Source organism: Lepisosteus platostomus, chromosome 7, assembly GCF_059453375.1.
Source record: "Lepisosteus platostomus isolate fLepPlt1 chromosome 7, fLepPlt1.hap1, whole genome shotgun sequence".
In the NCBI taxonomy this organism is placed as follows: Eukaryota; Metazoa; Chordata; class Actinopteri; order Semionotiformes; family Lepisosteidae; genus Lepisosteus; species Lepisosteus platostomus.
In genome coordinates this window covers 7,651,236-7,667,134 of record NC_142617.1, presented here as the reverse complement: position 1 = coordinate 7,667,134, position 15,899 = coordinate 7,651,236, and the positions used below count along the sequence as shown (strand labels likewise).

Here is a 15,899-nt window from a genome sequence, read left to right as displayed (position 1 = left end):
CCTTAAAGTTTTAATGTACTTAACCCATCTAGACCAATATTTGACAAATGTATTCATTTGTAATTTAAGTGAAAATGTTATTTTTTCTATTATATACATTTATTATTACATTTAATAATCCAATCTAATCATTCATTGTTGGTTAATCTGTGAGAAGCCACTTTCTTGTTCTAGCTTTCTTCCCTGCTGATAAAAGGATTCCAAACAAATATTCATCCGTTCCCCTCCAATGAAAATCCAGTTTGCCAAAATATAAAGCCTCAAATGAAAGAAAATTATTTAATTGGGTTGTATGATACTGAATAAATGCTACAACCCTGTTCTATTTATATAGCAACAGAAACAACTGAATCAAATTACAGAATAAACCACAATGCTTATAATGTTCCTACTGTATATTGAGAATGTTGTGATTTGGCCAATGGTCTCAATGATAAATAAAAGTAACTTTAAGTTTGGGCACCACCTAGTGCTGATGTATGATATGACAACCTACAGAAACTATGTTATATAGTATATACTGTAGGTACTGTACTGTATGTATTAGGTATATACTGTAAGAGAGCCCCAGTAGAATATTTTAAGCAACCATGTTTAATGGATGGAGTATTACTGTATGTGAAAGAATATGTAAAATAAGTCCTTGATGACTAAAACAATATAATTTACAACATACTGTATAAGCAAGAACTGTAAACTTCTTTTTTTTAAGACCATCAATGATGGAAAAAGAAATTATTCAACAGTGCTGTTATTTTTCATCACCAGTCCTCCCAATATAAGGGCTAGAAGGCAGCCTGCTTTCTCAATTTAGTTGAATACAGAAATTCTTTCTAAATGTTTTTGTTCATGCAAAAATTATAAAATTGTTCTAAGATAACTGGTCAAAAAATGAAATCAATTATACAAAACAAATCTTGCAAGTGGCCTCTACGAACACCACATTTTGGACTAAGTCTGCCACTAAATATTAAATTGATGAAAACGGTCAACAGATTGGCATTGAAATCAATCCTGACATTTAATCATATTAATGTGTTCAAACTTCGTTCAGGTAATGGTGTTAATTTTCAATACAGATTCCAAGCCCTAACTTTTGCTTCACTTGGTAAAAAAAGAGTGACTGTATGTCAACTATTATAAAATGGAAGTCAGCAATCTGTGGACAATGCATTTGAGCTAGTTCCTCCCTCTTTTATCTGCGAACAGGACCCCTGTTGGCCTAGCCCGTGGCTAAAAAGCAACTCTGACCTTTGATCTTTTAAGTACTGCAGGAAGATTTTAAATAAGGTATTATTTTCTCATTTACCAGTACTTTTTTAGAAAAGGGAACAAATGTCACTCTGAACTGCACTCAACTGCAAAATCTTTTTATCTTTATGTTTTTAAAAATGGCTGCCTCACAGTTCCTGGGACTGACGGAGCCTCCTCTCTGTGTGGGGGTAGACATGCTCTAAGTTTGTATGAGTTTGTCATGAGTTTGTGCAGTTTGCCCCTATGTTCCAAAGACATACAGTACGTGTGCTTCTGTCGCTGTGCCCTGTGCTTCTGGGGTGGGCTCTACCATGACCGTTATCGGGAAGAAGCAGAGTTCTGGTAATGGATGGAAGGATATCACGAAAAGCAAAACAGTGCAATGGAAAACCAGCGTGAACTGTTCTTTTTAATTGAAAATGAGCAGCAATACCCAAGAATGAAGTGTACTGAAAGGATAATGGTGTCGAAATTGGCTTAACCCGCTTGGCTGAGGGCTGACCTCCTGGTCATAGGACGAGGAGGCTGGGACCCCCGTGCAGAGCAAGGAGTGACCAGGGGGGAGCTGCAGAGGTACAGTAGAGATGGGGTTGAGGTGGGAGGCGGAAAGACATATGCAAGGGAGAGAAGGGGTTAACATATAGTATTTGTAATGTTTTAGCTGAGGCAACTACGTCAGAGGTGAGAGTCTGAGAGAACTCTTGTCAAACCAACCGAACTTTTGTTCTAAACTCCATTTAGAGTGGCCACCTTACAAACCTTCACCTTTTTGTTTTGCATGTTTTTTCCAATAACATTTTAAGGTTAACGTTATGTTATATAAGAAATCAAATCAGGTTTTCACTGGTCTCTAGATGTATTGAACTGAAATGTACTGTATGGTCTTATTGGAAACTTAGTTCACTTTTGTGCTAGCAAGACATACAGTACAGTGATATAAATCATTTTGGAACTGGATTGTGTCTTTACTACGCTTTGTTTAACATGAGTTACAAATGTTTTAACTGAATAAGCGTAAAGCAATAAATCTGCAGACATGAAAAATAAAAGGATAAAATGTCTCGCACACAAAAGGAACACCGTGTTATGTTAGACTCACACCATGGCTCCAGCCACACAGCGTCGTGACATTACCTTCAGGGGAGAAATGTGCGAATGAGAAACATATCCATGGACATTTTCGATCTCCGACAGGTTCTTTTCGGACACATGCACCAGCTCCGGGGGACGGACTTCATTGGTCAGACGAGGGAAGCCGTGATCCTGCGGCGAAATATCTTCATCCTGATACCGATACTTCTTGAGGAAAACAAAACCGGAAGGAAATAGATTGGAAAGAAAAAAGATTAGGCTGATCTGGATGATTTTTGCCCCTTTGTCTGAAAAAATATCAGTCTTTCATCTCAATCAGTGAAGATACTACTGTACATTAAAAGTTGCATCAAAAGAAATAGTTTCTTGCAATATTTAATTCTGTTCATAGTACACTATGCCAACATAAAGGATTTAAAGTGTAGTCTGTCCACAATTGCCTTCCAGTTTTTTAGGATTTTTTTAGTAAAAATGCAGACTTAGGCTTCACCAATTTTGAAAGTTCAACATGTATTGTTGTTAAACAAATTGGTGTTCATTGAGCACTCATTCATCCAAATGGTAGTTAAAATTCCTAGTAAACACTTTACAAAGACTCCTGTACACGTGTGGAAAGAAGAAAAATATGTTTGTGGATGAAGGGTGGCAATACTTCTGTTGGGGAAAAAAATACAGGAACTGAAATAGAGAAATCTGTCAATAAAAATTCAATTGACAAGGAAGATGTATCTTGACAATTTTTTTTGTGTTCTAAAAATATTTTGCTTAACAGTTACTGAAAGTAACCTTTGATGTTTAAAGCTGCAAATATAGTTACATATGACATAAGCAACCGGAAAATAAATTACATTTGTAGCTTTTGATTTCCACTGAAGCTGAATTCTGTAACATTAGCTGGAGCGCTTTTGGAATTATGCCAAGATCAGAGTACATTCTGAATCAAAGCAAAAATATTTGAAAGACAGCCAGCAAGCCTGGTAACAACAATGTCATCAATGTGTTCTTCATATCCCTATCTGGATGTTCAGGGTTGCATAGATTGAGCTTTTATTTAATGTTATAAAAGTGCATTTGATTTACCCATTTTTGGTCTAAACAACATGAGCATGAGGTAGTAATGCATGACAAAGTATTCCTTAAAAATTCTAAAATGCGTGTTTTTGGTTTTCCAAATTCCTTCAATATGGTTTGTAACTTTATTTCTGCAAGTGTCACGTACACAATTTCAATATGAAGATGTGAATTCAAAACTGTTCCAGCTGGAAAAACTAATTAACTAGACAATACATTTTAGGATTATACCTGAAAAGAATAGGTTAAGAAGAAGCAATTGTTGCATTACCATTGCATTACCGTACATATAAAAAAACAACATACTTATACAAATTACATATAATTGAGTGCAGATTTTTGAGAACACTTCAAGATATAAAATGTATTGAGTTTGTGTGCTTTGAAGTTTCAAAGTGTGTGCTTTGAAGTTGTTAATGACATGAAATAATGTCACAACATCCTATTGGTAACTTAAGTGTTACAGTATTAACACTGGCTAAGGACAATTATTGCTCAACTGCACAATTTAAGTTAAAAATACAACAGAAATTAAATATAAAACAAGGACAAGTCAAAATATATATATTTGGGTTGAATATCATAGCTGATTGAATTCTGTTTCCTTATTAAAAAGGGACAGAACACTGTTCTGATCCACAAATGCATACGCTGCTATTAAGGTTTGAAGGATGCAGCTTCTACTGTGTCAGAGCCAAGTGTGCGTGTTAGAATTTACAGTCTATAATATTAATAAATATCCAAGTGCCTCCTCAAGTCAAGGAAACTGCTGATACTCTTAAAATTGGCTAATCAATGCCACTGTTTGACAGTCCAATTTATTTAGTGCAGTTTGCATTTATGCACCCATCATGATGAGCACTGATGAAGTATTAGCAGGCAGGATGATAGAAATATACAGTAACAAAAGCAAGTCATTAAGCAGATTTAAGTTTTGGAACTTAAAAGGGAAAATGTACGAAAAATAAGGCACTGGATTGTAACTTTTGTAACTGCTTGCCTTTGGGCAAATGTGGTGCAGAGAACAGTTTATTATAAGCACTAGATATTATGTTGTTTGAGTTCAAACATCAGTTATAAGTTAACCCTTTATTTGCCTTCTCAGCTGGATAATGAAGTTTTTGCCAATTATAATACATAGAGTATCATAGTTTTAAAGCTACAGTACGTTTGCCTTTTATTTTTTTTAAAGTTTTGTTCTGTAAAAGACTCAAACACACAAGTCTGGGAGGTTCTCCTCTAAATTCAGATGCAATGAATGGCAAAGAAAGGGTTATCCTGTTTCAAGTAATAGCTCGGTACGAAATGAATTGGGTGGCTGTGATCGTAATAAAAAGGCAATGATCAGATTTTTTTTCTTTGATTGAGCTTTTACTGCAGTAAGTCTAAAACAAAAGACATTAAGGCAGCAAATATCTAAAATGCAGTGAAATTGATTAAACAAGTAGAGGATTTAACAATTCTTCACAATCTTCTCTCAGCAGACGCTTTGCTCATTTGAGGAAACCGATCGGACGACATGAAAATGGCCCTTTGAGATGAACCTAGATGCCACTGAGTGGCAAGAATGGGATGGATGGGGTTGACTGAACCACTCTCTCACCCAGGGAGCATTCATCAGGGCAGGGCTCATACATGTTGGCTGGGCCGTGTGTGGGGAAGCTTGCACTGCAGCCGACCTGTTCTGTGGACAAAGAGAGGACTTCAGTATCCAGTGCATTCAGGCAGGTGCCACTCACCAGGGCTACAGTACATGGACCACAACACGTAGAATGATTCAGAGAAGCCAGCTTCAGCTTCTGAGCAGCACGGAACCAGACAGACATAACGGCCGAGCTGCTACAATGAATAATGAATACACAGATGCAGAGATTTGCACACACCAAGATACAAGCTGAGGTTTTGACTTCACATTAGCAAGCACCAAAGTTAATGTTTTTAACACATATGGATATTCAAGCCATCAAAGGAAGTAGATCTTAAATGATAAAACATCCAAGACCCATCTTACAAGGGTGTTCATTATTGCTAAATGCCCATTATATATTCTTTATATTTTGAAAACTGTTTTTTTTTCAGGTGTCGTACTGTAAATATACTGTATAACTTGCTAAAGCACACACAAACAGCACCCATTGTAAGCAAATACCTGCCCCTATAGGGCACCATTGTTATTCCTGAATTTTAAACCTAAGTATTATACTTTTTTACCTTGATTTATTATTTGTGCATATTTGTGTATTTCTGATTTTCAGCCAAATTCCTTATTAGGAGATTTTGTCCATTAAATCCAAAGTCTGTTAAAGGACATCCATTAAACAGAGGTTTAAACTGTACATAACTTTGGGTTGAATATATTTAATTTCACACACTGACAGCAACATTGAAGTAATGTAATCTTAACATAAAAGATAAATTCATGCAAAATGTTCCCTTATTTTTTGCAATCCTCTTTAGCGCTGAAATATAAATCAGCCAGCAATCATCCAGTGGTGCTGTCGCTTGCCACCAGAGGGCACTCTTTTTAGGTATAAAGGGAAAAATTAGAAATAAAAAAATATGTACAGTAATTTTACATTATACAAAACCTAACTGCTAGCGAAGGCACATATTGAAATCCCAAATGTTAAATGGCTAGTGTTAAACAAGGAAATTCAAAAAGCTACAGTAAGTAGCTATAATTAAATCTTGGGCAGAGGTAATCCGCAACTGAAGTGCAATTTGAAATGATCTACTGACAAATTTTGTTCTGTTGCCTGTCAATGTGAACACGAAGTTTAATGTCTCCAGTTAATTGTCGATACTGAAAGCTGTTTGCCTTTACACACTGTGGGGCTCCAGGGTCATGCTAACCTGAACTAAGTGCATTTATGTGTGCATTAACCTTTCTGCACTTTTCCTTACAAAGGAGAACTGTTCAGTAGGACCGTTCTGTTCAATTGCTAGAAGGGAAGTCTCTGCTCACTGACGGGTTTTCAATCTCAGTACAAAACACGTGAAATCAGGTTTTGTCAAACACTCAACACACAACCCTTTTCAATCTGTTTCACTAAAGGCACCATACAGCATTGATCTGCTTCAGATATGGCAACAAGGTGCATGTGAGTTGTAAAATGCAACTTTACACTGATTGGGAAAATCTTGCATGGAGTTGTAAGATAGCTAACTTTATTGCTAAAACGTCTACATTTCATTTAAGTATCACCACTTACTGTAAGCCTGATATTCCACTTACAGTATATTTGTAAAATAATTGTATCCCATGCAGCATTGGGCCTATAGCATAATATTCAATTTCTTTGTCTAACAGCCAGCACTAATGATGCCGCAGTTTGAGGCCATAAAGCATTTTTTACATTCAGCTGCCAACTTGTCTTGCCTCACAGGTAGCATTTATATAAATTAAGTTTAAATGAGCTGTTCTTCTGTTACTAATGGATGAAATGGACTAAAGACACGTCAGCTATTTCAGTAAATGACCAGTTAATTACAGAAACCAGAAATAATGTATTACATTAAAAATTACATTTTCATTACAATTCAGAAGCACAGGCATACTATAAAGCCAAGGCAGCCCAAACTGAAATGTGTGTAATTATACAAATACAAGACTCGGACCATTCAGGTAATTTGGTACTGTATATGAACAACTTTTGCTTGATTAATGGTGTATGATAGAAGGCAAAATGCTAAATTTTGAAACTCAAACAATAATGACAAAAACAACTGAATAGCTAAGCCTGTTTGAATTTTTAGTAAAACAAATAATCTGATTTGTATCACAAATTATCAAATAAATACAAAAAACAACTCATCTCTCGTGAAGATGAAATGCCTTGAATTAGAAAACAAATATCTAACAAATAAATTTATTTTCATTCATCATGCTGATTTTTTTTATGCAGTATTATTAGGCAGCATCATCTTTCCATTTAACTAGAAAACAAACCAACAATTTTTACTGGATTGGGGGTATAATCAATATAATTGTTGGTAAACAAGAACATACAGTAATTACAGAACTAAAGCCTTGCTGGATAAGGACAACTGCAAGTTCTTGGAGTATCTCAATGAAAAGCATCCAACATCAAGCTAAATAATGCATTTCTGTGGTCTAGCTATTTTTAAAGCATTTATACCACAGCCCTCAAAATTATTTACTATATTCTTAGATTTATTGATTGTGAGCAAATTGGTTTTCATGGAAGAATTAAGCCAAAAGCCTAACCAGACACTCCACAATTGCTGAAAACACCCTGACTGGAGATATGTCAGTCCAGCCTCTGTTCAAATCTTTTAATTTTCTTACACTTGCAGTTCAGCAAAATATTACATTAAACCTCACAGCAGGAATATGAAAAATCGGAATGTACGATCTGAGATACACGCTCCATAGTATGTATACATGTAATACAGTATATGGTATTTCCCAGTGTCATACAAATTCAGAAAAAAAATTGAAAATTGATATAATACAGTAACTTTTGGTCAGCTTAACAAAATTATTATTGCATAGTACAATGGATTTTTTTAAGATTCATTGTACTATATACTGTATATGATAACTGAACTGAAAAGTATGTGTGTATGTCTGCATAAAGAAAAAAGTACAACATTTTTAAGACTTAAAATCAGATCCAAATCTATCAATTACAGTACATTACCATTCTTACATTTAAAAAGTCATCTATGATTATTCCAATAGAGAAAAACCTGGAAAGTAGATGACTAATACTAAGATTAGCAAGTTGGAATTCTTGTATCTGTTACTGAAAAAGATTGCTGCAGTGTGGATAAAGAGATTGAGATCACAGATCCAGTGTCCAATCTCTCTAGACACTAACAAAAAAACATAAGAATCACTTTGAATTTTCTTTAAAATAATAGAACCTCAATTGATTCCAGGCATGAAAAGGGCATTTCATCTGAGTTAGTCCTTGAGTGAAGCCAAATCATCTGTAAAAGGTGTCAGGCTGTGACAGCAGATTCAGCATTTTCATCAGTATGCAGACACTTCCTGCAAATTGACTGAGAATTTTATACAAGACGGAGAGGAGCTGGTGTTGCAAAGTACATGCCTCACTGGCGCTCAAGAAAAGCACTATTAAAAACTTTAAAAATTAGTTTTAAAGTTTGTAAAGAATTAAAATCATTTTTAAAGAACGTAATATTTTATACAGGATGTTAAAATGCAGCCTATTACTAACTGGATCTGTTGTTCAAAGTCTAAGCATTACTCTTAAGTCCCTCAAGGGAGTTGAAGGATGTTTTATTCACAATTGTTTTTTGGTTGTTTTTTTTTGCCTTGGAGGCAACTCCAGAACTCTAGTATTATACATCACGCAGCTACAGATGACTCCTGAAGAAAATCACTCTAAATACAGGATGATTTGGAAAGAAGATCTTGCATTGAAATTTTTTCTATAGGGTACATTGCTAACATACTGTATGAAACTCAATATTTTCGATTAAATAATCCCATAACAGTAAGACATCAACACCAGGAGAATTTAATATTTGAGAACAAATGTACAGCTTTCCCTTCCCTATTTTTAAGATGATTCTTGTACTAATTCTCAGTGACACTTTGTGGACTATTGTTGTCCATTACAAATGTCAGTCATCCCAATCTACTATGATCACTATAAGCACAAAACTGAGGCACGAGTACCATATTATTTTGACTATGGGGAAATACATCGAGGGGTCGTCTTCACTACTTGTCTGTCACCTTAGGAATCAGTACAGTATTTCAAAATGAACATCCCCTAAATGAGTTGCAAATGTAAAAGTGGCATTTATATGATCACAGTGCAATCTACAGCTCAAAATGTACCCATAACATAAAGGCTGCCTCCATTTGCAAAAAATAAAGTAAGAAAAATAAAAGTTCTGATACTCTTTTTTTACACATACAGTACATTAACATACAGAAACATTTTTGTAATCTCCATTTACTTTGTAAAGACTTGCTTATATTGGTTATAAAGAAAGAACCCTAACCCGGCAGAACATATTTCATAAAAACTAAGCTTCGATGAATTTAAATTAGGCAAGTCTTGCACAAATGCGGTATGATAAACAGTAACAGTTAATTATAGATTAAGCAAACAAGGGTTAGGATTCCTAATTATCGACCTTCTTTGCTGTGCACAACAAAGAATCCTTGTTTGAGATGACTGAATTATGAAATGTAAGACCAGAAATATACTGTGAAGTGTTAATAAATGTCACAGAAGGGCCAGTGGGGGGAGGCGGACACACCAAAAGCATGTCTCTGGAACGCTCAACTGACAGTCTGTTATAGTTTCCATTCGATGAGTCAACCGATGGCATTCTATAATTTTCTCCCAAGGCTACTAAGCTCGATAAATGGCCCCTCATTCTATGAGTCTACTGGAGAGTTCAGGGAGTGACAATACAGGGCTTCAGGAGGTGGTTGTTACTCTGCAAGACCCTGTGTGGAGATGAAAGGTGGCTTCTCAGGGTAATAGACATGCTCACAATAGGGATCTGCTGTGTACCAGCTGAACGTTTTTCTTCTTTTGTACAACTTATACTGTACATGCAGCAAAACATTCAGCAAAATCAAGGAAATAGCCTTAAATGATAAAGCTGATACTACAGTATGTCACTTAAGTGAAGCTAGTTATAACATTCCTCCTGAAAGTTACGCACTAGTTAAAACCTGGCATATACTGTAAATTAACACTTGAGTTAATAGGGTACCCTGTTTTTTAACTTGCTGTTTTTTTTCATGTAAACTTTTTTTCTATTAAAATGAAGAAAAAATCATGATAATTAGCTTATTTATAGGGTGGGATAAAAATACCACAATATATTGTTTGAAGGAAAAATATCTAGGTTAACATGCATGTGTTTTAGTTTCTGTTGACCACGTTCGTGTAATCCTTTAGCTCATGTGGCTGGTTCCCTGTTATGTTCTGCCGGAGACCCAGGTTCGCGACCCTGGTCGCGGGCGGCGGAGGGCAGGAGCCCAGCGCGGAACCTCGACGGTGTCACGATTGTAAACCCCTCCTCTTAAGGACGCTCCAGCCCTTCCTTGTTCAGAACTCATTCCCTGCACATGCCTCCAGTTCCTGCCCCTTGCCCTATAAAAGCCGGGAGCTCACTCTCTTCCGGGCTCTGCATTGGTTCCTGTACCAGGCGAGCCTGGGACCTGGAAGCACCTGGCCCCGTCAAGGTTTTAGTTTCAGTTCCCGTTCCCGTTCCTGTTCCCAACCCGGTTCTTGTTTTTATCTCGTCTGTCTTGGATGGACTTTTGCCCCGTCCTGGATTCCCCTTTTGGACTCAGCTCTGGACTGTTTGCCTCGGCCACACCTCCCCCGAACACCAGCACACCATGGACACGCCCCTTGTTTTCATTCCCGTCTCCCGCATGCTTTTTTCCCCGTGTTTTCCCCCCACTTTACCCCGGATTGTGTCGTCTGCATAGGGTCCGGAAAGAACGCTTCATTACAGACGGTCACACAAATCCATGTTAATAATTGAATTGAAAAATGTTGGAGAATTAAACTGAAATATTTAGTGGTCTATGTCAAGGGTACTGTAAAAGCCAAGAAAGGCTTATTAATATCACAGGATTATTGGCCTAGGTGGCTTTGCTGACTGATCAGTAATATTACTGCCTCTTTGTTTAAGAACAGCTGCTGTGTTATGTTAGAACGTAGCGACCACTGCATTCATCATTAGGAAAACCTTCTAACTACATGTGTGCTATATTATTCATGAAATCATAGACAGGACAAAGCAGGGATTGTTAATGTAGAGTAGCAAAGATTGTAACCAAACTACGACACTTAATTTTGCACAATGCATCTTATCAGCAGATTGTACCAATTTACACTGCAAAGAAGACTACACAAGGATTGGTGAAATGGAGATAAAGTGGAGAATTTTGCTTCACATTTTAAACGGGATTATGGTTATTTTAATCCCCCATTGTCTTCCACATTTGCATAAATTCATTGAGTGAAGCCCAGCTTTCTCATTGTACTGTGTTATTTAATATAATTATCATGCAGCAGCAATCAGCAGGCATTATCCAACAGTAGTACTTAGTGTCTGCTTTTGACATGCTATGATGCCACCTTATACACAGTTCAGCCAGGCTCTGCTACAGCTGAACCAAAAAGAAGCAGTTTGGTTCTGTTTCAAATGATACCTCAAATCTGAATCTGAAACAACCAATCCTTTGCCCCTGCTATTTTCCACAATACAAATAAGATCAGCGGAACTGCAAGCATTTAGTTGAATTTTTAAAGACGTTCTGTATAAATCATTTAAAAATCTGAAGGTAAAGGTTTATAGTATGGTGAAAGGTCCATAAGCTTCTCGACAACTATTGATAATAAAATATCAGTATTATTGTTTACACTAAACAGATACTTCTAAGTACATAACTAGTATAAAATTGTCGTTTAAATGAGTTACATTCAATGAGCTTTGTCACTGCTATTAAGCAAAATCAAGTAAAACTTGGTCATTTGACATATTCATCATACAAGAAAATAAAGCTTCTATAATGCACAATACACCCCTTGGGGCACTGTCCACAGTTATTATAGAAATTTTTACATATATGTCTTTTGAACTACAATGTCAAACAAAAACATAATTTTGATTATAACTGTGCTTTGAGTTCTATGCTTAATTAACTTCTTATACAAATTTATACTATTTACTGTATATGTTGAACTATACTCAAGGTACAGTATAAGATTTGTTTTCCTCTTATTTGCAGATTTAGACAAACAAAAACAACATGTAAACTTATTCAATATCATGAGACATCATATCTCACAAATAAAAATATTCTTTAAATCTTAGAAGTTTACCATTGACCTTGAGGATACCTTTCAATTCGATTCTAAAGACCAAGTAAGATGTGAAACTCACCCTTGATCTAACAGTGCGTAGTCATAGTCACACAAATATGCATAGTCACACAAATATGCATTCTCCATTAATATTGAGTCGTCAACTCTTACTCCTTGTTTTCATGTAATATAGACATACACAGGATAAAGAAGGACAAAGAAGTGCCACAATTTTATGGTAGTCTTCTCTATCATGTTACAGGTATCATAAAGACTAGCATTTAAAATAAATTTATCAGCAAGGATGACAAGAAGAGTGAAGGTCTTATACATTTCCCACATTGCTTACATTAAAAAATAATCCCATCAGAGTGTAAAATTTTTAAAATATCATATTAAGTAAGGGATAGAAGCACAACCTGCATTGCTACAACCTTCTACAAAATTGAAAAATATATATTTTTTTGTAAATTGCAAATCCTATGAAGTACACAATGGAGTACACAATGTTAAAATGTCATTAAGACTGAAAGATTGAAGATTAAAAATGTAAACTGTATTTCATCTAGGCATAATCTACAGCGTTCATTAATCATTCTCAAAGCAGGGCTAATTTTGAAAACTAAACTGAACAATATCCAGTGTTTGAAGAACCCAAGTCATTTAGTTATATCAGGCTTAACAAGTTTCAGTAATGTAGCAAAACGTAGACAAACTAGAAAAGAAGAGTAGTCTTCTTCATGAAGAAGACTACAACAGTGAAAGCTGAATCTGCAGCAGGACTGTAAATGATCAGAAAATGTCATTTTGCTTTCTTTGAACAGATTTAGATGGACTTATTACAATAAATTGAAAGAATAGTGATATCATCATGCAAATCAATCTAAGCACATTATTATAGGCAGTCGGGAAAAATATATTTTCTTCATTAAAATGCTGATATCCAAAAGTAATCTGAAGAACAATACATTTTGTTTGATACTTTGTTTGTAACCATATTTCTTCTGATAACAGCTTGCAAGTAATGCATAACATGTCTATTGTATGTCTCCAAAGATACCTAATGAAACTCCTGTATTTGGTATACAGTAAGTGTAAACACATAGAAATGATAATAAAATATCACATTTAGTCCTAAATCCTCTGCAAAAAATGGCAGAATTAAAACTGTGATAATTATTGCGTTATTACATTAGTATTACATAGTAATACAAGACATTTACATTTTGTCTGGTGTTTTAACAACTTAATGTATTAATTTCTTAAACTTACAGTTTAAAATTAGGGCAGCTTCATCAAGAAGAAATAACACAGATCTTACAGCTGTTAACTTCTTCATAAAAGCTAAGAAATAAGTATAAAAATGTAGTTCAGAAACAGGATCAGAATGGAAATGGGCAGACAGAACCTACTTAGCATACGTAGGCTGTTCATTCAAGCTCTACTGCTTTTCAAGCATCATTCTGTCTTTAAAATAAAACAGTGAATCAGAAGGTCATTACAGTAGGATCTGATATTTAACAGGCATATACAAATTCCTTTTTACAAAAGGAGCAAAACACTAGAGTACAGCATCAGTACAAAAAACGAATGGTTGGCTCCATTTTGAGCAAATGATAGAGTAGGCAACAAAACAGTCCATCTATTATTATGTTTTTGCTCAGTGCCAATCCTGGAAGCATACAGCACAAGGTTTCCCTGAATGAGATGCCATGGGAGTGCACACAGGTACAATCAAACACTGGAAAGAGTGTCTTTCTAAGGAGCACCTAGAGAAAACACTTGCTGACACAGGCACAGCACCCAGATTCCATTTAGAAGGCAGCTCAATGTGGAATTGAACCCAGGATTCACAAATTGTGAAGCAGCAGGATTAACTACCATACCACTGTACTGCCTGTAACCAAAAAAAAGGGTGGGAAGGTATAAGGATACCACTGTATAAGTATAAGTCTGCACTGAGAAGAAGTAAAAAAAAAAGAAAAAATAAGAGCTGTTGAACCTTCTTCAACATAGAAACATAGAACATAGAAAAGTCTTAACAATTGAAACATTGCACTTTGTTTGTTTCTACAGTACGTTTCAATAGAATTCGTATCTACTTGTCTTTTAATGCCAAAGCACACTGATGCAGCTCCCTACTCGAACCTGGGCAAAGTCCTGCTCTACCAAAATGCATATTAAACTAGAAGAAAAGCCCAAGATTAAGCAACATTAATCTTCTTTGAGGGTTTTGCACAGGCTGTGGGAACCACTGTGCATTAGAAAATCAATTTGTGCTTTGTTTAAAATTCACTATAAAGAAAGCATGGGTAGAGAAGTCATTTTTCAAAAAGAGATCTCTTATCCCGTTGTTTCTACCGTTCATTCTATTTCTATTTTCATTGTTTTGATGAAAACATCAAGAAGAGCTTCAAATTCAGTATTGGGAAACTTCAGTGTTCCTGAAGTGAATTTCTTTATATTTTGAGGGCTTCAATATACTGTAGGTAATTGCTGTACAACAGTCTTCTTTTTCTCAGCAATTCCTGTAATGTGGAATGGTAATGGGGACTGAGCACTTCTCACAATTAGTTAAAGGACTTTCGATGTCCAATTCCAAGGTTGTGACCATCTTCAGCCTTGATAGCATATTTTACTTAATGTGTATAATACACATATATACAGAGGACTGGTCAGCAGCTTTGTGGAGTGGTGCGGGGAGAACCACTTGGAACTGAATGTAACAAAGACAAAGGAACTGGTGGTAGATTTCAGGAGGAAAAAGGTCAAACCTACTCCTGTCTACATCCATGGGAGTGGCGTGGAGATGGTGGACTCGTACAAGTACCTGGGAGTGCACATCGACGATAGACTGGAATGGTCTAAGAACATCGAGGCCATCTATAAGAAGGGACAGAGCCGACTTTACTTCTTGAGGAGGCTCAGGTCCTTCAATGTATGTAGTAAGATGCTACATATGTTCTATCAGTCGGTGGTAGCGAGCACCATTTTCTGTGCAGTGGTATGCTGGGGCCCTGGGATTAGAGCAGTGGATTCTAAAAGGCTGAACAAGCTAATCAGGAGAGCAAGCTCTGTCATTGGGTCTGACCTGGACCCTTTGGAGGTAGTGGCTGAGAGGAGAATGGTGTCCAAACTAGAGGCCATCATGGACAACATCTCCCATCCCCTCTATGACAGGCTTGTAGAAATGAAGAGCACGTTCAGCAATAGACTGATTCATCCACGGTGCGACAGGGAGCGCTACAGGAGGTCATTCTTGCCTTCTGCCATAAGACTGTACAACGCATCCACCTTGCGTCTGGGCAGAGGCAACATTGACAATGACCTGTTTCTGGACTGAACGCATCTACACATCTACTGCTACATCTGTTCTCTTTCTTTTCCCGTTAACAACCGTTTTTTGTGCAATATATGCCAGGGACCCGTGCAGTACATTTATATTTATATCTATATCTATATCTACATCTATATTTATATTCATATGTGTGATACGATTTTTCTGCGTACTGTTCTGTTCTAGTTTGTTCTTTGTGTGTCCAGACTGTGAGTAACTCTTTTAGTGCACCCCTCACTGTACTGATTGTATTGTATGTATTGTACTATTATTATTATTGCATCATTCATTACACTGTGGCTGTG

At 36.2% G+C, this 15,899-nt stretch overlaps 1 protein-coding gene across 24 annotated transcripts in view; it reads right to left on the bottom strand.

The window, feature by feature from the left end:
• Positions 1-15,899, bottom strand: part of dlg2 (discs, large homolog 2 (Drosophila)) — a 277,129-nt gene that overhangs the window by 165,406 nt on the left and 95,824 nt on the right. For 17 of the 24 annotated variants that reach the window (XR_015940025.1, XR_015940024.1, XM_088639000.1 and 14 more), the window contains 3 exons: positions 5,021-5,101; positions 2,389-2,550; positions 1,688-1,819 (listed from right to left, as the gene is read on the bottom strand). Coding sequence is in view for 22 of the 24 variants with exons in the window: in XM_088639000.1 (XP_088495126.1) it covers positions 1,688-1,819; positions 2,389-2,550; positions 5,021-5,101 (375 nt within the window). In the remaining 2 variants the exon portion in view is untranslated. Of the gene's footprint in view, positions 1-1,687; positions 1,820-2,388; positions 2,554-5,020; positions 5,102-15,899 lie in introns of all 24 variants that reach the window. The other 7 variants (XM_088639001.1, XM_088639002.1, XM_088639006.1 and 4 more) reach the window with 3 other exon arrangements.